General features: G+C 44.6%; 1 protein-coding gene across 16 annotated transcripts in view; it reads left to right on the top strand.

The window, feature by feature from the left end:
• The window catches only part of LOC139364866 (nuclear factor 1 X-type), a 153,579-nt gene that overhangs the window by 30,979 nt on the left and 96,836 nt on the right, over positions 1 to 25,764 (top strand). For 14 of the 16 annotated variants that reach the window (XM_071102031.1, XM_071102037.1, XM_071102042.1 and 11 more), the window contains one exon: positions 12,228 to 12,759. In XM_071102031.1, coding sequence (XP_070958132.1) covers positions 12,228 to 12,759 — 532 coding nt within the window. Of the gene's footprint in view, positions 1 to 10,789; positions 11,429 to 11,585; positions 11,702 to 12,227; positions 12,760 to 25,764 lie in introns of those variants that run through there. The other 2 variants (XM_071102040.1, XM_071102038.1) reach the window with 2 other exon arrangements.

Below are 25,764 nucleotides of genomic sequence, written 5' to 3'. Positions count from 1 at the left end.
CTTTAAAAAAAAATCGGATTTGAAGATAACGAAAAAAAAAGCTTTAGATTTTAAAAGTGGTATGAGTATAAATGATATATTTTAGTTAGCCTATAAAGGAGCACATTCTGGGATTTTATAGGTATTAGTTGGTTTTTCAATAATTAGCCTTTATATTTTCAATTTCTCGCTGTATGAAGCAATCAAAATCGAAAACATAAGGACTCTTTTAATTATTTTACAACAAATGATTTCCTTACCTCCATATCTCCCTAAACCTAAAGGTTTTTTATCTGCCAGTGAATTTGCTGAATATGTTCATATCAACGAAAGTTGCACACTTAGCCTAGACATAGGCCTATACATTTCCTAAGCATTTATACTTATGAATTTCCGTATCAAAATCAAATGAAATGTTATTGATCACATAGACATATTTAGCAGATGTATTGCAAGTGTAGCGAAATGCTTGTGTTCCTAGCTCCAACAGTGCAGTAGTATCTAACAATTCACAATACACACAAGTCGAAAAGTAAAATAATGGAATTAGGAAATATATAAATATTAGGATGAGCAATATTGGAGTGGCATTGACGAGAATACAGTATTTACATATGAAATGTGTAAAACAGTATGTAAACATTATTAAAGTGGCCAGTGTTCCATTATAAAAGTGACCAGTAGCATGCATGTGCTGGCGTTCCTCTAAATAAGTGAAATGTACAAGTAACACACTTTGAAACAACTTTCTGGATTAAATAATACACATTGTTTTATTTGTTTAATTGAAACACTTTATTTTTGTATAAATTGCATGTTTAACTTGTATGGGGCAACAGGTAGAGTTGCCTATAACACGTGCCATGTGAGTGCAGACTATTCGCTTCTATGCTAAAATATTATAGAACTTGGAACTGAAGTTTTTGAGTAGGTTAGTGGGCTACATTTGGTGTCTATGCTATTGATTAACACGTTTTATGTCATGTTTTTGAATAGGCCTAAATATATAGGCAATTGCTCTCCCATGAAAGGGCACATATCCCAATCAATATTCTCTTGAATTAACAAATCAACACATTTCAACTGGCCTATAAGCACACTGAAGTATTTGCAAGCACTATTCCCAACACTTACAGGGATAAAGATAGTTTACTAATGCGTTTTGCCATTCAATAGATTTTCCATCTGTGAATGAATCACTTTCTATACAGCCTATGCTAGGCCTACACATATTTATGCAACGAATTGTATTGTAAAAATGTGTCGATTTTAGCCTGCCAGCCTGAATTTTTCGCTGCATTTATTTGTAGGTGCTTGGGTTTATTCTACTAATATTAATTGAAACTGGATTTTACTGACAGTGACAAAGTGGCACAAATGGCTCGCTGGCGGGAGTGCCAACCAGTCTTTCCAGCTCCTTCATTTCCATCGTCCTCTTGGCAGACTCCTATGATGATGTCTTCACTCTTTAAGCATTAATATCGTAAGTGAGGGAAGAAAACAGTGTCAGCATGTTTAATTGTCTTGGCCAAAGTCTTAACTTCACTATTTTGAATGAGTTTGAAATGTTTTTCAATAGGCTAGATCATCATATTTTGAAATGTAGTCTACTGTGACTATGTGAAATCACTATAGGGGCATTTGGCCTATATCATACCATGGCCTGTCGGCTTGTTGTAACACAAGGCATCGTGATGTGGTTAGTTCATTCTTATGGCTAGCTGAATCCCTCGACAACATTCTGCTGAAAAGGCAGCGCTCGAAATTCAAAAATAGTTTTTAGAAATATGTAACTTTCATACATTAACAAGTGCAATACAACAAATTAAAGATAACCTTCTTGTTAATCTACCCATAGTGTCCGATTTCAAAAAGGCTTTACAGCGAAAGCACAACATGTGATTATGTTAGGTCAGAGCCTAGTCACAAAAACACACACAGCCATTTTCCAGCCAAAGAGAGGAGTCACAAAAAGCAGAAATAGAGATAAAATTAATCACTAACCTTTGATGATCTTCATCAGATGACACCCATAGGACTTTATGTTACACAATGCATGTATGTATTGTTCAATAAAGTGCATATTTATATCCAAAAATCTCAGTTTACATTGACGCGTTACGTTCAGTAATGTTTTGCTTCCAAAACATCCAGTGATTTTGCAGAGAGCCACATCAATTTACAGAAATAGTCATCTTAAACTTTAATATAAGATACAAGTGTTATTCACAGAATTAGAGATATACTTCTCCTTAATGCAACCACTGTGTCAGAATTCAAAAAAACTTTACGGATAAAGCAAACCATGCAATAATCTGAGTACGGCGCTCAGACAACAATTCAAGCCATACAGATATCCGCCACGTTGTAGTCAACAGAAGTCAGAAATAACATTATAAATATTCACTTACCTTTGATGATCTTCATCAGAATGCACTCCCAGGAATCCTAGTTCCACAATAAATGTTTGATTTGTTCAATAAAGTTCATCTTTATGTCCAAATACCTCCTTTTTGTTCTCGCGTTTAGCCCAGTAATCCAAATGCTCAATGCGCGATTGCTTAGTTCAGACGAAAAGTCCAAAAAGTTATATTACAGTTTGTAGAAACATGTCAAACGAAGTATAGAATCAATCTTTAGGATGTTTTTATCATAAATCTTCAATAATGTTCCAACCAGAGAATTCTTTTGTCTTCAGAAATGCAATGGAACTCAAGCTAACTCTCACATGAATGCGCGTGACCAGCTTGTGGCACTCTGACAGACCACTGACTCAATCCCCTCTCATTCCCCCCTCCTTCACAGTAGAAGCATCAAACAAGGTTCTAAAGACTGTTGACATCTAGGGAAGCCTAGGCTAGTCGCGGTGATGGTCGTGACAATAGCCTATCCCTATCTCATGCAGTTACCAGTATACGCTTGTGATAACACTTAATCCACTGTTATTGTTTTAGAAACTATTCATCCTCTGTGGCTAAATTATGCTCTCTGGTGTATTTTGAATATTGAGAGTGGACCCAGACCCTGACTCATACACTTGACCAGTCACATTTATTTATTATACATTTTATTTGTAATTGTTTTATTCATCAGTTACCCAATCAAGTCAGGGCCCCCCAGTTACCCATGTGGGCCCCCTACGTGCTGTGATTGATTTATTTTGATGATATACCATAAATCACCAACACAGATTTGCGCTGCCTACTTTATTAATAGGACTTGCTTATTTTTTATAGAGAGGTGAGGTAGGCTGCAGTTTTCAAAATTGCGCTACTAAAGAGAGAAATGCATTGGGAGCAGTGGCCGGCTGACGTAATTGATTATTGAATAACAAAACAAGAGATGGAGATACTGAAGATGTGTAGGAAAGAAATATGGCTAATTACTGAGGGTTTATTTGTTGTTGTGTGTGGGTAGGTAGGAGATCATCATTGAAACAGAGCACTGCTGATGATGAAGGTTGTACACCTTAAAGGACAAGTGCAGTTTTATATATATTTACACACTATGTGGAATAATACTGTGAAATTGTGAAAATAATGATATTGCCCTTTTAAGTGTAAGAGCTGTTTGAAAATACTGAATTTTTTTTTGAAATTTCAGCCTGTTTTGGTGGGATGGAGTTTTGGCCTGCAATGTGACATCACCTGGCGGTAAATTAGTTAATAGACCAATAACAAACCCACTAGGCACAGACGTCAATTCAACATCTATTCCACGTTGGTTCAACATAATTTCATTCAAATGGAATGGCAACAATGTTGATTCAATCAGTGTGTGCCCAGTGTGAAGACGTTTCCAATAACAGCTCTCTGCCAATAACAGCTAGTTTTGAGTTTTTCCCTCCTTCCCCTTGCTCTTTGCTAAGAAGCAATTTATTGTTATTTTTGTACCATTTTAATTGAAAACAATCACAGTAATGTACTTTATATAATATTGAGATAAAAACGGCTTCATTGGCCCTTGAAAACCACATCACAGTTTTGAATGTGGGATATTTGATTGAATTGTATCTGCTGTAGTGCTTCACAGGATGATTATGGTTTTAACAAAAAATTGCACTTGCAAGAACTTTGAACCGCAAAGCGTTGCACAGTGGTAGCATCTATAAATTCTTAACCACCACACTGGTAGTCTACTTTGCTTAGGTCCATGTACTGGAAACCACTCCTTTCTTTCACGAAGGCCTAAACCGTTATTGTCTTGATTTCCAGATAGTGTCTCATCTTTTGTTCTCCCTGTATCAATATCCTGTTATTTTTGTGTGTCTTTGTATTTTATGCACGTGTACAGGTATATTTGCTCAGCACTCTCTCTCTGTCCCTCTCTCTCTCGCTTTCTCTCTCTGTCTCTCTCTCTCTCTCGCACACAGACTCGCACACAGACTCGCACAGACTCGCACACAGACTCACACACAGACTCGCACACAGACTCGCACACAGACTCGCACACAGACTCGCACACAGACTCGCACACAGACTCACATACAGACTCACACACACTCACCCTATGAAGTATGTGTATCTTCAATTGGGATGTTCCTCTTATTTTAATGTCAGTTTTGTCTGTCTTTTGTTAGATGCTCATCGTGTCCTGCAAAAATGGGTATTAGAGAAAGCAACAGAAATTGAACCCAAACCCAGGGATATATTGTCCTTTATTGTGCATTGTGAATGTTGATGGGTGTGAGCCAGACCATCTTGAAGTAAACTACTAAATGCTGGTGTGATGCTGTCTTCATCATTCTAAGATTAAGCAGAAATAGTGCATGATACTGCAGCATATTAACTAAAGATTAGATTATATCGGTAGTACAGAGTGAGCGTGCACTAATACAAATGTGTTTTACATCATCTTTGTTGCAAATGGTGGACCAGAAATAGAGACGTTCTTCCATTTTACGGCAATTACGAACCCTGCAAACCCAACCCAAAGAACAATAAGACATCCACTTATTCAGACCGTTACAGATGCCTCTGCAAACTGTCCAGCAGTTGTAGAAGAAAGAGATGCATCATGGAGGCAAGGCTCTCATTATTTGTCATGTTGTGTCTTGTCTCTGTCCTTTCCCTTCACCCTGTCTCCCTCTGCTGGTCGTTGTTAGGTTACCTTTTCTCCCCCGCTTTCTCCCAGCTGTTCCTTGTCTCCTCTAACTACCCATTCACCCCGTTTCCCACCTGTTCCCTTTTTCCCTCTGATTAGGTCCCTATATCTCTCTCTGTTTCTGTTCCTGTCCTTGTCGGATTCTTGTTTGTGTTTCATGCCTGAGCCAGACTATCGTCATGTTTGCTGTAACCTTGTCCTGTCCTGTCGGAATCTGCCGGTCTATCTGAGCCTACCTATGTTTGGTCATTAAAGAAGCTCTGTTTAAGTTAGTTCGCTTTTGGGTCCTCATTCACTCACCATAACAGAAGAATCCGACCAAGAATGGACCCAGCGACTTCGGATCCTCTCCACTCAGCCGTCGGGATCCAGGGAGCGATGCTAGGCAGACACGAGCAGGAAGTGTCTGCTGCTCGACATGCCGTTGAGACCCTGGCCACCCAAGTCTCCAACCTCACAGAACAGGTTCACCATCTCCGCCTCGATCCACCGGCCACTTCCAGGGCTTTCGAATCTCCGGAGCCCAGAATCAATAACCCGCCGTGTTACTCTGGGGAGCCCACTGAATGCCGCTCGTTCCTCACCCAGTGTGATATTGTGTTTTCTCTCCAGCCCAACACTTACTCCAGGAGCACTGCTCGTGTCGCCTACGTCATATCTCTCCTTATTGGACGGGCTCGTGAGTGGGGCACGGCAATCTGGGAGGCAAGGGCTGAGTGTACTAACCAGTATCAGGACTTTAAGGAGGAGATGATACGGGTTTTTGATCGATCTGTTTTTGGGGAGGAGGCTTCCAGGGCCCTGTCTTCCCTATGTCAAGGTAATCGATCCATAACAGACTACTCTATTGAGTTTCGCACTCTTGCTGCCTCCAGTGGCTGGAACGAGCCGGCTTTGCTCGCTCGTTTTCTGGAGGGTCTCCGCGCAGAGGTAAAGGATGAGATTCTCTCCCGGGAGGTCCCTTCCAGCGTGGATTCACTGATTGAACTCGCTATTCGCATTGAGCGACGGGTTGATCTGCGTCACCGAGCTCGTGGAAAGGAGCTCGCGTTCTCCGTTGCCCCCCTCTCCGCATCACTACCATCTTCCTCTGCCGGCTCGGGAGCTGAGCCTATGCAGCTGGGAGGTATCCGCATCTCGACTAAGGAGAGGGAACGGAGAATCACCAACCGCCTCTGTCTCTATTGCGGTTCTGCTGGTCATTTTGTCACTTCATGTCCAGTAAAAGCCAGAGCTCATCAGTAAGCGGAGGGCTACTGGTGAGCGCTACTACTCCTGTCTCTCCTTCAAGATCCTGCACTACCTTGTCGGTCCATCTACGCTGGACCGGTTCGTCAGCTTCCTGCAGTGCCTTAATAGACTCTGGGGCGGAGGGCTGTTTTATGGACGAGACCTGGGCTCGGGAACATGACATTCCTCTCAGACAGTTAAGGGAGTCCACGGCCTTGTTCGCCCTGGATGGTAGTCCTCTCCCCAGGATTCAGCGTGAGACGCTACCTTTAACCCTCACTGTTTCTGGTAATCATAGCGAAACCATTTCTTTTTTGATTTTTCGTTCACCTTTTACACCTGTTGTTTTGGGCCATCCCTGGCTAGTTTGTCATAATCCTTCCATTAATTGGTCTAGTAATTCTATCCTCTCCTGGAACGTCTCTTGTCATGTGAAATGTTTAATGTCTGCTATCCCTCCTGTTTCCTCTGTCTCTTCTTCACAGGAGGAGCCTGGTGATTTGACAGGGGTGCCGGAGGAATATCACGATCTGCGCACGGTGTTCAGTCGGTCCAGGGCCACCTCTCTTCCTCCACACCGGTCGTATGATTGTAGTATTGATCTCCTTCCGGGAACCACTCCCCCCCGGGGTAGACTATACTCTCTGTCGGCTCCCGAACGTAAGGCTCTCGAGGATTATTTGTCTGTAGCTCTTGACGCCGGTACCATAGTCCCCTCCTCCTCTCCCGCCGGAGCGGGGTTTTTTTTTGTCAAGAAGAAGGACGGGTCTCTGCGCCCCTGCATAGATTATCGAGGGCTGAATGACATAACAGTTAAGAATCGTTATCCGCTTCCTCTTATGTCTTCAGCCTTCGAGATCCTGCAGGGAGCCAGGTTTTTCACTAAGTTGGACCTTCGTAACGCTTACCATCTCGTGCGCATCAGGGAGGGGGACGAGTGGAAGACGGCGTTTAACACTCCGTTAGGGCACTTTGAATACCGGGTTCTTCCTTTCGGCCTCGCTAACGCTCCAGCTGTCTTTCAGGCATTAGTCAATGATGTCCTGAGAGACATGCTGAACATCTTTGTTTTCGTTTACCTTGACGATATCCTGATTTTTTCACCGTCACTCCAGATTCATGTTCAGCACGTTCGACGTGTCCTCCAGCGCCTTTTAGAGAATTGTCTTTTTGTGAAGGCTGAGAAGTGCACTTTTCATGCCTCCTCCGTCACATTTCTCGGTTCTGTTATTTCCGCTGAAGGCATTAAGATGGATCCCGCTAAAGTCCAAGCTGTCATTGATTGGCCCGTCCCTAAGTCACGCGTCGAGCTGCAGCGCTTTCTCGGCTTCGCGAACTTCTATCGTCGTTTCATCCGTAATTTCGGTCAGGTGGCCGCTCCTCTCACAGCCCTTACTTCTGTCAAGACGTGCTTTAAGTGGTCCGTTTCCGCCCAGGGAGCTTTTGATCTCCTCAAGAATCGTTTTACATCCGCTCCTATCCTTGTTACACCTGACGTCTCTAGACAGTTCGTTGTCGAGGTTGACGCGTCAGAGGTGGGCGTGGGAGCCATTCTTTCTCAGCGCTCCCTCTCTGACGACAAGGTCCACCCATGCGCGTATTTTTCTCATCGCCTGTCGCCGTCGGAACGTAACTATGATGTGGGTAACCGCGAACTGCTCGCCATCCGGTTAGCCCTAGGCGAATGGCGACAGTGGTTGGAGGGGGCGACCGTTCCTTTTGTCGTTTGGACTGACCATAGGAACCTTGAGTACATCCGTTCTGCCAAACGACTTAATGCGCGTCAGGCGCGTTGGGCGCTGTTTTTCGCTCGTTTCGAGTTCGTGATTTCTTATCGTCCGGGCTCTAAGAACACCAAGCCTGATGCTTTATCTCGTCTCTTCAGTTCTTCAGTAGCCTCCACTGACCCCGAGGGGATTCTCCCTGAGGGGCGTGTTGTCGGGTTGACTGTCTGGGGAATTGAGAGGCAGGTAAAGCAAGCGCTCACTCACACTCCGTCGCCGCGCGCTTGTCCTAGGAACCTTCTTTTCGTTCCCGTTCCTACTCGTCTGGCCGTTCTTCAGTGGGCTCACTCTGCCAAGTTAGCCGGCCACCCTGGCGTTCGGGGTACGCTTGCTTCCATTCGCCAGCGTTTTTGGTGGCCCACCCGGGAGCATGACACGCGTCGTTTCGTGGCTGCTTGTTCGGTCTGCGCGCAGACTAAGTCCGGTAACTCCCCTCCTGCCGGCCGTCTCAGGCCGCTTCCCATTCCCTCTCGACCGTGGTCTCACATCGCCTTAGATTTTGTCACCGGACTGCCTTCGTCAGCGGGGAAGACTGTTATTCTTACGGTTGTCGATAGGTTCTCTAAGGCGGCTCATTTCATTCCCCTTGCTAAGCTTCCTTCTGCTAAAGAGACGGCACAAATCATCATCGAGAATGTTTTCAGAATTCATGGCCTTCCGTCAGACGTCGTTTCGGACAGAGGTCCGCAATTCACGTCTCAATTTTGGAGGGAGTTTTGCCGTTTGATTGGGGCTTCCGTCAGTCTCTCTTCCGGCTTTCACCCCCAGTCTAACGGTCAAGCAGAACGGGCCAATCAGACTATTGGTCGCATCTTACGCAGTCTTTCTTTTCGCAACCCTGCGTCTTGGTCAGAACAGCTCCCCTGGGCAGAATACGCCCACAACTCGCTTCCTTCGTCTGCGACCGGGCTATCTCCTTTTCAGAGTAGCCTCGGGTACCAGCCTCCGCTGTTCTCATCTCAGTTCGCCGAGTCCAGCGTCCCCTCCGCTCAGGCTTTTGTCCAACGTTGCGAGCGCACCTGGAAGAGGGTCAGGTCTGCACTTTGCCGTTATAGGGCGCAGACTGTGAGGGCTGCTAATAAGCGTAGAACTAAGAGTCCTAGATATTGTCGCGGTCAGAGAGTTTGGCTCTCCACTCAGAACCTTCCCCTTAAGACGGCTTCTCGCAAGTTGACCCCGCGGTTCATTGGTCCGTTCCGTATTTCTCGGGTCATCAATCCTGTCGCAGTTCGACTTCTTCTTCCGCGATACCTTCGTCGCGTCCACCCGGTCTTCCATGTCTCCTGTATTAAGCCCGTTCTTCGCGCCCCCGCTCGTCTTCCCCCCCCCCCCCCCCCATCCTTGTCGAGGGCGCACCCATCTACAGGGTCCGCAGGATTTTGGACATGCGTCCTCGGGGCCGTGGTCACCAGTACCTTGTCGATTGGGAGGGGTACGGTCCTGAGGAGAGGAGTTGGGTTCCCTCTCGGGACGTGCTGGACCGTGCGCTGATCGAGGATTTCCTCCGTTGCCGCCAGGTTTCCTCCTCGAGTGCGCCAGGAGGCGCTCGGTGAGTGGGGGGGTACTGTCATGTTGTGTCTTGTCTCTGTCCTTTCCCTTCACCCTGTCTCCCTCTGCTGGTCGTTGTTAGGTTACCTTTTCTCCCCCGCTTTCTCCCAGCTGTTCCTTGTCTCCTCTAACTACCCATTCACCCCGTTTCCCACCTGTTCCCTTTTTCCCTCTGATTAGGTCCCTATATCTCTCTCTGTTTCTGTTCCTGTCCTTGTCGGATTCTTGTTTGTGTTTCATGCCTGAGCCAGACTATCGTCATGTTTGCTGTAACCTTGTCCTGTCCTGTCGGAATCTGCCGGTCTATCTGAGCCTACCTATGTTTGGTCATTAAAGAAGCTCTGTTTAAGTTAGTTCGCTTTTGGGTCCTCATTCACTCACCATAACATTATTAGTCACCAACATGGACGACACAGCCATTGGAGGCTTTTGAGAAATAAAGCTCAATGATTTATCTGCTGATTTTGGATTGGTGTTGATGAGATTGGGCTGAATGCGCCATAGCGACAGTTGTACCGGAGCAGTACCCATTTGGTGTTCCTCCTTTTACCCTCCGTAATAGACATGCAGTGTCTTTGGTTTTAAAGCACTCGGCGATACATTGATGCATCTTCTCTCAGGGTGGGAAAAAAGGGTGGGTTTGTTTCCCCCTCTTTGTTCCTGTGGTAAATCCAAGACCAGCTGCTGGTTGTGGGGTCTGGTGGGATTTTGGAGCTGTGTGTTTTCTCTTGCCATCCTGTGCCAAGGTGGCGTCATGGAAGCAAAAAGAGAGGGTGGGGGTAGTGAGATGAGGCAATGGCGGCCATACTGGAGATGGAAGCAGACTGAGGGTAGCTAGGATTGGTGTACGAGAAATACATGTCTCCTGAACTTTGCCTATGTGTCAGATAGGAACTTGTCGATTTGGCAAATTGTGCACTGTCGGACAGGACTACGTACACTCTCTCTCCCGCTCTCCCTCTCTTGCTCTCCCTCTCTCATTCTCTCTCCGGCTCTCTCCCTCTCTTTGCCACTAACCCCCCCCCCCCCCCCTCCTTTCTCCTTTCCCTCCCTTTCAGCTCTTGAAGCTAACGTATTGGCTGGGCTACAGGCATCTTGCTGCCAAATAGGTGGGCCCTTCTCGTGTTGGCAAAGGCTCAAGCAATGGTTAGGGAAAGAACGCGGAGAGGACGAGAGACGGCGAGAGAGAAACAGAGAGAGAAAGAGAGAGAGTTTGAGAGAAAAGGGGAAAAAAGAAGCAGCACTCGGCTTTGCCAGCGGTCGTACGCGCTTGTCCAACATTGATTCGGTTCTCTCCTTTTTTTCCTATTCTGTGCTCTGCACTCCCCAGCCCCCCCAGCCCCCCCGCCTGTGTGTGTCTCTCTGAGTCGTACGGGGCCCACAGATCTGAGCAAACACCACTACAAATTACGCTTTGCCAAGGATTTTTTTTGTTGCTTTATTTCCTTCTTTTTTTGGGGGGGGGAAGCGCAAAAGAAGAGTGTTTGTTTATTTTAAATGTGTCTATTCCAGTTGTTATATTTAGATCATTTTTGTTCTTAAATACCATTCACCATTTCTATTTTTACCATATTTCCATTATTTCTCAATGTTAGTTTTCTTCTCTTTAAATTTGGGTATTTTGTCTTTCCGTCCCAGATTTAACCAGTGATCTTTTGCACATTTTTTACACCCTGTCAAACCAGCACTTGCTGTACATTTGTGAGTGCGAGAAAAAAAGTGGTGTTGGAGAATTCTTTTTCATTTTGAACGTTGTGCCAAATTTATGATGAGAGTGCAAAATGGTAACTACCAGACCGTCTGTCTTCCTCTTGCTGTGTGTTTATGTGGTGATTTCTGTCCGCTCTCATTTTGTTGTTGAAATGTGAGTCTGGTTAGACTTCTTTTGCATGGCAGCAGGAGAGATAGGACATGGTATGGCAGATCTTTTAGCTGCACATTTTAACAGTGGTCTTGTGGCGGCTAAGATTGGCGGTGAACGACCGGTGTGTGGCAACCCTGGCACAGGAACTCTATGGCGAGATCTAGGCATTGTCGCTGAGCGATGTGTAGTGAAGGTATTATGGTATAGCTGAATAACTTCTCCTTCACAGTGGATGTAAAAAACAAGTGTTTTCTCTCCTTGAATTTTTTAATCTCGTTTGTCTTTTAAATATAAATTAATCTGTTATTACAGTTTAATATAGTTTTTAAATGTGCTTTCAGGTTATATTTTTTTGTTAGAAGGACAGGACCAGTAATTTACTATTTGCAATGTAATTGTATGTATGTACCTACAGTATTATTACATTTTGGATATGATTATTATGATTATTAATATTCTCATTATTATGTCAGTTAGTGGTATTGTTGGTAATGCTAGCCCTGTCTAATTAAGTTGTTTCTGAACTGTATCCCCTCTATTGGCAGTGCATTTACATTCTATCAAAACAGGAATTATTTTGGGGAAAAATGTCAGTAAATTGCCTCATCGCTCTTCTATCTTCAATAACTGATCTCCAGCTGCTTGCATGACACCATACAGCATGAGAATAACAGAGCACCCCCCCCCCCTCTCTCTCTGACTCTCTCTCCCTCTGCTAGGATGAATTTCATCCCTTCATCGAGGCCCTTCTCCCCCATGTCCGTGCCTTCTCCTACACCTGGTTCAACCTGCAGGCACGCAAACGCAAGTACTTCAAGAAGCACGAGAAGAGGATGACAAAGGATGAAGAACGCGCAGTGAAGGACGAGCTGCTGGGTGAGAAGCCCGAGATCAAGCAGAAGTGGGCGTCGCGGCTGTTGGCCAAGCTCCGAAAGGACATCCGGCCCGAGTTTCGTGAGGACTTTGTGCTCACCATCACAGGCAAGAAGCCCCCCTGTTGTGTTCTCTCCAACCCCGACCAGAAGGGCAAGATCCGCCGTATCGACTGTCTCCGCCAGGCCGACAAGGTGTGGCGGCTGGACCTGGTGATGGTCATCCTGTTCAAGGGCAGCCCCCTGGAGAGCACGGACGGAGAGCGGCTGGTTAAGTCGCCCCAGTGCGCGAACCACGGCCTGTGCGTCCAGCCCCACCACATCGGCGTGTCCGTCAAGGAGCTCGACCTCTACCTGGCCTACTTCATCCACTCACCAGGTCAGTTGGTGAACGCCTTACAGCTTTCTCTGTCTTTTTCACACACACACACACACACACACACACACACACACACACACACACACACACACACACACACACACACACACACACACACACACACACACACACACACACACACACACACACACACACACACACACACACACACACAGCCTGAGTCACACACACAGCCTGAGTCACTTTTGCAGCCACACTCTGAGCCTTGCCAAACCCTGCTCCTCCCCGTGCACCACCAGACCAAATGCCTGTGTTAAAAAAAGAGAATCGCCTCCAAATGTAACGCCTTATCAACATTACAATTATAATACAACACATTACAGAACACATTTGACACCACTGACACACCGTTTAGTTTGTGTGTTGTTTATGAGTTGTGTATGTGTCTTTAAATGTGTGCTTATCCAGAGATAAAGTCTGTGCTGGTAAATTTGTTCAGGTGCTTGTGTGCAAATATGTCTGAATTCAAATATGCATGTTTAGGGGTGTGTTGTCTGTAAACAAACACATCTGCAAATGTGTGCACACATCTGCTAATGTGCACAGTAATTGTCTGACTATAAATTAGTGTCTTTAAGGCTGTTTTGTGTGTGTGTGTGTGTGTGTTTTATTTTTTATTTTATTTCACCTTTATTTAACCAGGTAGGCTAGTTGAGAACAAGTTCTCATTTACAACTGCGACCTGGCCAAGATGAAGCAAAGTAGTGCGACACAAACAACAACACAGAGTTACATATGGAATAAACAAACATACAGTCAATAATACAATAGAAAAAGTATATATACAATGTGTGCAAATGAGGTAGGATAAGGAAGGTAAAAGGCAATAAATAGGCCATAGTGACAAAATAATTACAATATAGCAATTGAACACTGGAGTGATAGATGTGCAGAGGATGAATGAGCAAGTAGATACTGGGATGCAAAGGAGCAAAATAAATAAAAATAAATAACAGTATGGGGATGAGGTAGTTGGATGGGGTATTTACAGATGAGCTATGTGCAGGTGCAGTGATCTGTGAGCTGCTCTGACAGCTGGTGCTTAAAGCTAGTGAGGGAGATATGAGTCTCCTGCTTCAGTGATTTTTGCAGTTCGTTCCAGTCATTGGCAGCAGAGAACTGGAAGGAAAGGCGGCTGAAGGAGGAATTGGCTTTGGGGGTAACCAGTGAAATATACCTGCTGGAGCGCGTGCTACAGGTGGGTGCTGCAATGGTGACCAGTGAGCTGAGATACGGCGGGGCTTTACCTAGCAGAGACTTATAGATGACCTGGAGCCAGTGGGTATGGCAATGAGTATGAAGCGAGGACCAGCCAACGAGAGCGTACGGGTCACAGTGGTGGGTAGTATATGGGGCTTTGGTGACAAAACAGATGGCACTGTGATAGACTGCATCCAATTTGCTGAGTAGAGTGTTGGAGGCTATTTTGTAAATTACATCGCCGAAGTCAAGGTTCGGTAGGATGGTCAGTTTTACGAGGGTATGTTTGGCAGCATGAGTGAAGGAGACTTTGTTGCGAAATAGGAAGCCGATTCTAGATTTCATTTTGGATTGGAGATGCTTAATGTGAGTCTGGAAGGAGAGTTTAGAGTCTAACCAGACACCTAGGTATTTGTAGTTGTCCACATATTCTAAGTCAGAACCGTCCAGAGTAGTGATGCTGGATCCAGAGTGTGTGGTGTGTGTTTGCGGTGCTTGTGCGGTGTAGCATGTGTGTGTGGTGTGTGTATGGTATGTGGTGTGTATGTGTGTGTGTGGTGTGGTGTGTGTGTGTGTCAGTAGCAGTCTGTTGTGTGTCTGTGGGCTGAAGAGCGTGGTGACAGTTGGTCCAGTACCAGGTTGTTTGGGATGCAGGCGACGGTCCAGCCTCAGCCTCCCGCGCTCTACTCTCTCTGGCACCGCAGCCCACCCCACAGTCAGCCCTGCTTCGGTCGCTTCGCCAATACACACTCGCTCCCGCTCTCTCACACACACGTACACTCTCTCACACACAATCTTATAGCTTATACACAGAGACTTCCATACACTAATGCAAACAAACACACACACACACACACACACACACATGCACACTGCATACAGAGACAATCCTTCTCTATATTAGATCGTCAGGTTTAGTATGTTTATTCACTTTTTTATTTGTCCAAATTCAACACAGGTGTTTCGTCAACAAACTTTATATGATACTCTATAAGCAGTCCTTTTTCATCAGTTACTTGTATGGAACATGTGGATACTTACTTTGGAATGGAAAATGTCATGTTGAAATAGAGGAGACCCCGGTGTCAAGGAAATGTATAGTATATATTGAATTTTACGTTGAATTTTACACACCTGGTGGCTACAGGTGTGTCGGAGGTCAAATGTTCCGCAGAATTTTAAAGATTAATTTGTCGTTTATTATATATTAGCTGTTTAGATAGCTTGTCTTGGGTATCACTAAAATAATGCCACACTTTGTTTTGTAAATTATCTTAAATAATAATAGTAATATATTTTTGAATAATATATTTGAATCTGTCTCTTACACAATTTTATTCATATTTTTCTATTCCATGACATTGATCACGAGAAAAGCAATAAGGACTGCATGAAATAGTTTTGAGTCTTGACAGCACATTTTTCATGTTTATGAAGTAACCTTGCAATTTCTGTCTGACAATACATTTGCTGTTTGAAGATTTTGCTTTTGGCGTTCGTCTTTGTCTATAACTGAACACTGTGATCGTGCTGAAATGAATCTTCCATTTGTTTTCTGTGTTTCCTATTGTCGGTTAGCAATGAAACACTCAAGTGAAAAGTGTTGTCAGGTATGCTGTGGGTGTAGTTAGTTGATTGACTCAGGTATGGGCTGATGGAACCCTAACGTACATAGAACCCACTCCTGCGTTGGTTATCCATTAGTATAGGGCTAAAGAAACACATTGTCTTACACCAGGCAAGCGTAAAGTTACAGAGCCCTAATTCTGCTTCTTGGCACCGTGGTGCTGCAGACCTCTGTGACAGAGTACCCCATGCCGTGTTCTTTTCAGCACAGTGTGTAACTCAGCGTCAGTTAGCTGGGCCTCTGTGAGCTCGTCTTCCTGTTTCACAATGTGCTGCCGCTAACCCAGGCTCAGATTAGCTCCCTGTGAAGCCGCCCCTTAGAGTTTAGCTCTTTTACCCTGTGCCAGTATTCACCAGTCATCCCGATACTGTTTTACCCTTCAGTGTGTGTGTGTGTGTGTGTGTGTGTGTGTGTGTGTGTGTGTGTGTGTGTGTGTGTGTGTGTGTGTGTGTGTGTGTGTGTGTTTACGTATGTCAAGATTAATTTATTTTCTGAAACTTAAATTGATGCTGCAGTTCAGCTAAATTAAATATAGTATTCCCTCACTTCCCACTGGGCACAGACGTCAGTTCAACGTCCAGTTTTGATTTACATTTGGTTGAGTTGTCACCTAATGTGAACTCAACATCATTTTGTCCCCCCACAGTGTCATTGGATTTAGGTTAAAAGATGGGTAAAATAGTAAATTCCCTGACATTGATGACTTTTTGCCAATGCAATCTGTTTTCCACGTTGATTCAGCGTCATCACATAGAATATTTTGGTTAAATGATGTGGAAACAACGTCAATTCAACCATTTTATGCCCAGTGGGTTGGCTTTGTGCCTCTGTACAGGGTGGTATTCCATCATAAATCATTGCTTTTTGTTACCTTTTGTTGAAATCGTTGTTTCCCTGCATCTTTGTTCACACTCATGTCAGAGAAAAGAAAGTGTTTTAAAAACTGGGTCTAAGCTGCCCTTGTTGGCAAATGCACAAGCCTTCCAGGCCTCCTCACTTCTACAGAGACGGCATAGAACTGTCGGCTGACAGCCATAGGCTCCACCTGGTTCTCCTGCCCATAAGCTTCACCCCCGTAACACCTCAACAGCAGCCCACACTCCCTCCACTGTACACTGCAAGAATGGAAAGTACCATCTTAAAAAGCACGAACCAGTAGAGCCTCTGAAGGAGCTGGGGTTAAAAGTCCACTGAGTGTAAGGGAGAGAGGGGGAACAGTGAGTGGTTCCATTCTAACCTTTGGAGTGGCAGCGTTAACGTTTTATTCTTAGCTCCCAGGGTGTCTGTGTCTTTCGGAAGGTATCAGAGTCCAGGCCTTATCAGTGCATCTGAGCCATCAGTGTGCTGCAGTTCCCCTGCCCACTGATGTCACCGTCGCCAGCTGCAGGTTTTTCCCCCGCAGTATGAGTGACAGGAGACTCCTCTCCTCCTCTGCAGCAGTGCTTTTGTCCAATTATAGACTTAGGCCTTATGGGCGGGGCAGTGAGGGCTAGCTATTATTGATCAAAGCAGCTTACACTGCCGCTCCACAGCTGCAAGACCCCTTATCAAAAGTATTTTAGACAAATACCTGGCTGTTCACCCAACGTAATGCAATTGCGTTTAACCTGTAAGAGTCAGTCACCCAGGACTGGTTGTCCTGAGGTAATTCCTGATGCTGCTGATGATAATGGTTCAGGGATGTGGAGGAAGAACGGACTGAGCTCATCTTTGATCAGATGTTGAATAAAGCACGGCTCAGCCCTGCCAAGGCCCAGCTCAGGTCACTGCGCGATGGGAAACGTTCATGTTTTTGTGCGGTGTGTTCCATATTTGTCAGTCTGATGAATCGCCGCTGTTCCAGTATTAGTCATGTTTGGAGCGTGCTCCCTCTCATACGGCTCTCATTACTGCTCTGTTATGATAAAAATATGTTTCTGAGTGCACCCCTAATCTGTCCACCATGCTAGGAGAGATCTTGTCCAGGGATGTGCATTGTTGGGTCGCTGACCTATGCCAGCTCCACGGTGCGGTGAACTCTGGCGCTTACCCGCCGGGACTACGAGCCCATCTCCATCTCCCAGACTCTCCATCTCGCAGACCACGGCAGAGAACAGAGAGAACGATTTAACCAAACCGAACAAAGAGAGTGAGAGCCTTGGAGACCGACAGAGACTTAAGACTTAACACCCTGTCAACCTTATCTATCGTACAGATTTAATATGATTTGCACAATATCCCGAGCTTTAGAAGGAGATAATGGTATTATCAGATTTTTCAAAATTAATATGAAGTTGCCAAATGTGACACAGAATTGTATTTCCCCAAAAAATACAGCCAGCCCTTTGCGTCTTTGTCTTTGTCTATTATGAAGGCAGGCCTGGGAAGTTTTGAGGGTTGTGGATGGGCGTTGGTCCTATGTTCTCTGATTCTGCTGTTGCACCATTCTGTCTCATACTGTCTCTGTCCCTGTGCCCAGACACAGAGAGAGTGTGGATGGGACCACACGGTCATGTGGATCCTTTAAGTCTGGGTACGTCATGCTTTGGCCAAGAGTGTTTGTCTCTCAGATATAGGGTGATGAAGGAAAAGCGGCGGACATTAAAAGTGTTTTAAAAAGAACCATGAGTTTTACAGGAAAAAAGATCTGCTCTTTTCCTTGGCCGATAAACAAACTGAACTGCAGACTTCTGGAAGAAGAACAGAACTGTGTTCCTCCAATGTTCTGGCATGGGTCTGTAAGCCGGGCCGACAGAGAAATACTGAGAACCGGCGCGACGGGGGCCACATTCATCTCGTGTGAAAAACACCCCGTGAACCCTCTCAATGGAAGTTTAATATGCTGTTGTCATTGGAATAAATGCACCAATACAGTTTGAGCGTCGGCGAGCCACTCATGACAGAACAGTGTCAATGACACAGTGGCGTTTTTAATATGCAAAGGGTGCAGGGATCTCAAACAGCCTAGCTTGGCCCGTCTTCAGGGCCCTAGGTTTCCCAATTCCCTTTTTGTGTGTGTGAGGAGCGCAGAGTGTATGGAATCCCTGGTAAACAGATTATTCGAGGGTGATAGGAAGTCTGAGGAACAGATGAAAAGACTCAACCCGTTAGGCGGTTAGGATTGCACTGTTAGGACACTGTGCGCTCCTTAACCACTTTTACCCATAATTCCTCCATAATCACAGTGCATTTACTGGCTTGTTAGTACACAGACATACTTTATCACAGTATCCCATTTTCTTTATAAAAACAATACATTCACAGGGTCAAGTGCCAAGTCTAGGACAAAAAGGCTTCTCAACTGTTTTTACCCCCAAGCCATAAGACTCCTGAACAGGTAACCAAATGGTTACCCGGACTATTTGCCCGGACTATTTGCATTGTGTGCCCCCCCCTTCAAATATCTTTTTACTGTTGTTTTATTTCTTTACTTACCTACACACACACACACACACACACACACACACACACACACACAGACACCTTCTTTTTTTTTAAGCATTTCACTGTAAGGTCTACCTACACCTGTTGTATTCAGCGCATGTGACAAATACATTTTGATTTAATATAAATGTCTCCTTTAGGCGTCTTGGTTTTAGCTGTCACAAGAAAAAATCTGTTTTTAAATTGCACATTACAAATAATTCATTATTTTATCAACATTGTTATCTACAGTGACTGAGGATTGTAATGTTTGTAAAGTAATTTGGCAGCATTTTTAAATTTTATTTTCTGTTAATTATGATTTTGTGCTTATCATTTTGTTTTTACTGATTTAAAATGGACACATATTTACCGGAATTACTTTACAAACATGTATCGTAGTTAAATAACACATTATAGCAAGCACAGCATCATGGGCACGGAAACATATACAATTGTTTTAGTTGTCTCAGCCCTCCTTATAAATATACTTTTGTTAATGTATTTCTTTTGTCTCTACTGCTGTGTCGTCTCACTGCTTGATTTCTTATAGACTTTTTGTACAGAAGCCAGGCGTAAAATCTGTCTGTCCCCAAAAATATATACCCACGCAGGAGGGGTGGACTGGCCTTCCTCAGCTCCCTGTGCCGAGGAGCGAGGGAGCGAGAGAAGGGATGAGAGCTGCCCGCCCAGTTCCCAGCCAGATTCTGATCCGCTCGCGCTCGGCCCAGTAGAGCAGAGCCGGGGAAAGGCTGCCCTGTAATTGGGACAGCTCTTTCCGTACGGAACCTGGGACAGTGGAGGCACAGACAGTGTGGGAATACTGATACGGGATCTCTATGTTATTTACTCCCTATCAAATTCTGCCATTTAAATAGAGTAGCAACATAGTTTCCCCAAAAAATGTTTTATGAGAACTCTAAATATTTAATTCTCTATCTATTATTATGATTTATTGTATTATTGTTAGTGGTATTATTAGTAGTAATTGTGGCCGTAGTGAAATCACTCAATCTAATATAATGTAAAAGAATAGCTCTGAATACAGAGGATGCAAAATGCCATGGTGAAGACAAAGAGAGGCAGGGCAGAACTCAGTGTGGCTGGTTGGCAGCGTTTGGCACCCAAAGCTGCAGCTCTGTTTGGAAGGTGCCAGCTTTTCAAACCGCCGCACAGCCTCTGCCAGCCTCTCCTTCTGATCCTTTCTTTCTCTCGTTTTTAACCTTTCTTCGATGGTTTCGATGAACACTTCCCCCCCCTTCGCGGCCTCATCTCCCTCCGCCATGTCTGTGGCTTTTTTAGCGAGCCGACAGGAAATATCAGCGCTAAAATGTAGATGATATTGTATATTATTTTATATTTATTGACCTCTTTATATTTCATAATATAACAATCACCATTTTATCAAACAGTGATACATTGTGAGAATATTTTCATATGACTTTTTAGTGTTAATACTTGTGATTGTGCTGTAAGGGATACTGGTCCAAAACAAAATGGAGGCTCATTCTCAGATCTTGCCCAATGAGAAAGGAGAATGACTTCATGCTAAATAACTAAATGGTATTTACTAAGTAACAACAGTAAACACGCTGTAAAAATAAATCTATATTCAAAATAACATAAAATAGTAATTCTTTATAGATTATTTTCCCAGCTGCTATAGCATTTTTCATCTAGCAGCTGAACAGGGAGAGAGAGAAGATGACTTGTGAGGGGGCGTGATGAGGGTTTGACAGGCGCACCAAAAAATAAAACAAATCACAATTGATGTGTGTTTGCATCTGCAAGCGAGCCTCAGATCCGTTTGGACAGAGACCTGGGTCTTCACGGAGAACATTCAACCTGAATGATGGGAGAGCGTAAAATGATGGGTGTGGGGGTGGGTGGAATAACTCCATAATGATCAGAAAATTAGGCCCGTTATTGACTTAGAGTAAACAGGCCTCTCTAAGTGTGAAAGGGCCCCATTCAGCAAGGACCAGGAGCACTGCTTCTTTCTTCCTTTTATGGATCCACCCACGCCCTCAAGACCCTCTTTTGTTCATTGAAATAACAGGGAGGTGAGGGAGAGAGAGGTAAGGGCATCACTCCCTTCGGAGGACATGGTATGGGGGTACTAACATACAGTAACAATACAGCTATGTCTGTGTGTTTAGGCATTCTACATATGGATATAGCCTACAAGTGTAGTGTGCATTGTAAAAACTGTAACTGCATGGAGTTTTTAATAGTTGGACATGCTAATGCTACAATTACATTCCTAGCCCTGCAGACAAACACAGTTCTGTTTTAGTACAATATTAACCACCATTCAGTGATATCATGATGTTTAATGCTGTCTGTGTTGATGAGCTGAGATTCCCTGGCGGCCTCAGACCCTCTCTGGTTCCGCATCACTTAAAGGCGTGTGCGTCGTCAGAGCTCTGCCACGCCAGCTGACAGCCAGGGGACGCAGGGTGTAAACTAGGTGCTAATGCGTCCGTTTGCCTGTTTGTCAGTGCAAATGTTTTAATTCATGGGAATCTGATAAATAAATAAACCCACAACGCCTCTGAGCAGCTGAAAAACAAACAGGCCTTTGCCGAACCAACAGAGGAGACAGCACTTTTGATCATATCAAAACAATGATAGTATTTCCACTAGTTTTTCACTCTCTAAATGAATTATTCTTTTAGATACAGTAATTTAGTCATGATGGCATTGTGAGACTTGCTACTCAAAACTTACTTCTAAAACTCAAATGAGGAGAAAAGTCTTCAGAAAGGCTTCATGCTGATACTATACAGTTGTGTACAGTTATGAATGGGCAACATTTGACCAAGTGGCAACTGTCTATTTAATTTAGACTGCTCAGTTTCTGCTCATAACTGTTATATTGATTATTTTCTCAGATATTTAATCATTGTGGGAGAATAGTACACAATAAAACGCATGCACACACACACCTTTTATAATTTAGTTGAGTCTGTGGAGGAAGATTCATGCTATTCTACTGGGTTCTGCTGCCCAGTCCAGTCCTTCCCTCCTTAAAGAGGAAGCAGGGCTCAGCTCGACTCGGCTCTGGGCTCCGGCACAAAATCACAAAATCAGCTGACACTCTCATTTCATTTTGCTGTCTGTTTGCTTTTCATATGGACCGGAGGCTCCATTTCACAGGCATGATGTGGGATGGTAACATTCTCATTATAACTGTCAACCGTCAACACTTCTGCACTCACCTATAATTTATTTTGAATTCTTATTGGCACTTCCAAGCATTTTTCATTTCATAAAAGAATGAAAAACAAAATGTTTTTTTAGAAGCAATAAGAAACTATGGAGAAGATTAAAGCAGGAAGTAGCACGTTTATGAGATTGCTCAGGTTTGTTTGGCCGTGCATATTGGTGTATTTACTTATGAGCTTTCACATTTTGAAAGTCAACTCATTGTGTTTTGGGCTATTTAGTGTCTGAGGCCGGTGCCTGGCCTTTTGATGCACACAACCATACCTGTGCTTTGAGTAATTGACCAGAAAGCCCCTGCAAGGGATTGCCATGGCACCTACCCCTGTTCCCTGCATACCTTTGCTGGTCGGTATCCAAGGTGCTTCTAGGACAGCTCCTATTGGCACACAGAGTGTGGTGCTGGGCTGTTGCTGTGGAACTCTGACCTGTAACGTAGGCAACCGCAGGGCGCAGAGCTGCCAGAGGAATCCACTCCGATCTGTTTCACCCTATAGACAGAGCATTACTAACTTGAATATGTCTGAATTCAAGCAGAAATGCCAACACAGGAATACATACTCAAAGAGAAGATTCACTCCACCTTGGTCTCCTTTAGTCAAACCCATCTGAGGGATCTCTGAGACCCTGGTTCAGAGGTTAGCTTCAGTGGGCCTGTTTACAGACCTACGTTTGTTAATTGAATAACTTCTAAAGGTGCAGTAGTGGTGCAGTAGTGACTATCCTTGGTGTCCCATCCTGTGCACACAGGAAGTGTCTCCGTGTTTTGATGGCCCAGTTATGAGATGAGTTCAAATGGAGGGCCTATGAGAGAGCCTCCTCTCATGGGGCAGAGCTACTGTAGCGTTCAGAGCCACCCTTTGAAAATATTGTTATACTTCATAAACATGAGGCTACATCTCTTTCCCTTTCATTTTTCAAACGCAATCTGTTTTGCCCTTCAAAACAACCAAGAGATCCCCGAAGATCTCAACTCCTATGAGTGAGTCTATGTATGTTTATGTGTATGTGTGTGTGTGTGTGTGTGTGTGTGTGTGTGTGTGTGTGTGTGTGTGTGTGTGTGCAATAGTGGCAGAGCGAGCGACAACAAACGGCCTCCGTAGCACAGCATATGTGTGCCTGCTTCTCTCCACAGTCTCCCAGTGCTCCCACTCACCCACCCAGCACCTGAACCCCAGTTTACACCTGATGCCACACACATCACAACACAACACACACACACACACCTAGCAGTGCACATATGTGACCTTACAGTCCCTGGGTAGGCCCAGGACCTGGGATTCACCTCACTGCTCATACTGGGTGCCCCTGCCCTGAGTGGAGGGTGTACAGAATGGTTACAACAGGCCCTGACTTGGTCCCCTCCACCGGTCCTAGACTGGGTGCAATCTGTCACCACACTGGGCTGGGAAACTTGGATTTGTTGATTTAGGTCCAATAACATATGGTATGTTTTGTCAGAATTCACTTTGAATTCAAATGGCCTTAGGGATGGTGTTCAAAAAATGGTAAAGCCAGGGATTCTTGACGTGAGATGTTTGCAGATCTCTTTGCCTTATAGTTTTTTGTGCTAACATGCGCTAGTTGCTGTATGATCTGACTCAGACCACCCTGCTCCAGAGTTGCACTCAAGTTTCCATAATACTACTTTGTTTAATATGATCGAGGCTCTCCTCCAGCAACCCAAACCTACAGGGGAGCACCCAAACGGAATTACCTGAGCCTGAGTCCCTCTGCACATGCTCCTTAGCAGCACAGGCGGAGATTTAGAGGGCAATCCAAGCCGCTGTGTTTATTTAAGAGCTGATGATTTAGAGACTGACATTAAAAGGAGAGGGCAAACAATTTAAGAGACATTGTGAATGGAAGAGAGGAGTAGGTGTGGGCGGGAGAATCAGGACTCATGGCTCTATTCACACATCTCTTTTTCAGGGGCTTTCTATGTGTGATATTATATAGCCTAATGCAAAACAAACAGTTCCAAATTACACACATTATTTTCCCATACTGAATCTTCCAAGGCGTTAATCAAATAAACCTTTCTTTCTCTCTTTCTTTGAACCAGTCTCTGTTTCTCTCTCTCTCTCTCTCTCTCTCTCTCTCTCTCTCTCTCTCTCTCTCTCTCTCTCTCTCTCTCTCTCTCTCTCTCTCTCTCTCTCTCTCTCTCTCTCTCTCTCTCCATCTCTCTCTCTCCAGGCTCTGCAGTAAAAAAGCAGAGTTGACAGTGAATTAGAGCAATCTGGCCTCCATTCTGCGGTTCGATTTTTATCTGTGGTTTTGGCCCCAGAGAATACAGTCGATGCTTACTTTTTTGTTGTTGTTTCTGCTCCTTTCATCAGAGTTTATTTTACCTTCTGCTCTGGCTGCGGAATGGGTTCTAGCGAGAGCCGATTCACGCTGGTTCAGGAGTGACCTGGTGGAATATTCCATACCTCGGTCAGAGCTTTCTCTTTTACATGCAACAGATGCTCTACAAATGCTTCGGACAATTTTGGTTACCTGGTTACCCAGACTCATTACTCTGGCCAAACGTTTGTTTTTTCTCCTCTGAATTTGACTCCCTCCCGGGCCCTTTTAGCACGGGTATTCAACTCTGACCCTACGAGGTCTGGAGCCTGCTGGTTTTCTGTTCTACCTGATAATTAATTGCACCCACCTGGTGTCCTGGGTCTAAATCAGTCCCTGACTAGAGGGGGACAATGAAAAGACACAGTGGAGCTTGCTTCGAGGTCCAGAGTAGAGTATGAGGGCCTTACATAATGCAAACACATTCAAACCATCTGATTGGTCTCAGAAACCAGTGGGTTGGGCCAGAGCCAGAACACACGTGGGTAAAGCCACGTTTTCAATATTGGTCATTGGCTTTGATACTGTGGGTAGAGACGATCCAGTCACTATTTGTGTTTGTATTAAAGATCCCCAAGGCAGCAGCTTGCTGGGTCCAGCAACATTAAGGCAGTTATATACAATTTAAAATATTACATGACATTACATTTCACAACACTTTACCCGATGCATTTAGTGTGTTCCCTCAGGCCACTACTCCACTATCACATATTTACAATACAACATCCATGTGTACATGTGTGTAGAGTGCATGTCTTGTTATGTGTATGTGTGTGTGTGTGTGTGTGTGTGTGTGTGTGTGTGTGTGTGTGTGTGTGTGTGTGTGTGTGTGTGTGTGTGTGTGTGTGTGTGTGTGTATCTTCGAAGTCCCACTGTTCCATAAGGTGTATTTTTTTATCTGTTTTGTAAATCGGATTCTACTGCTTGCATCAGTTACCTGATGTGGAATAGTGTTCCATGAGGCATGGCTTTATGTAGCACTGTATGCCTCTCATAGCCTGTTCTGGACTTGGGGGACTGTGAAGAGACCTTTGGTGGCACGTCTTGCGGGGTATGCATGGGTGTCTGAGCTGTGAGCTAAACAAAAGCCGATGACTTTGTTTTGTACAACGCCCCATGTGACCACGAACGTCTTCAATGATGGCAGATTCAGACTGAAGTATGTACAGTAGCGATCCATATAG

Source organism: Oncorhynchus clarkii, chromosome 13 (genome assembly GCF_045791955.1).
Source record: "Oncorhynchus clarkii lewisi isolate Uvic-CL-2024 chromosome 13, UVic_Ocla_1.0, whole genome shotgun sequence".
In the NCBI taxonomy this organism is placed as follows: Eukaryota; Metazoa; Chordata; class Actinopteri; order Salmoniformes; family Salmonidae; genus Oncorhynchus; species Oncorhynchus clarkii.
The sequence above is the reverse complement of the archived record's forward strand: the minus strand, read 5'-3'. Positions and strand labels throughout refer to the sequence as shown.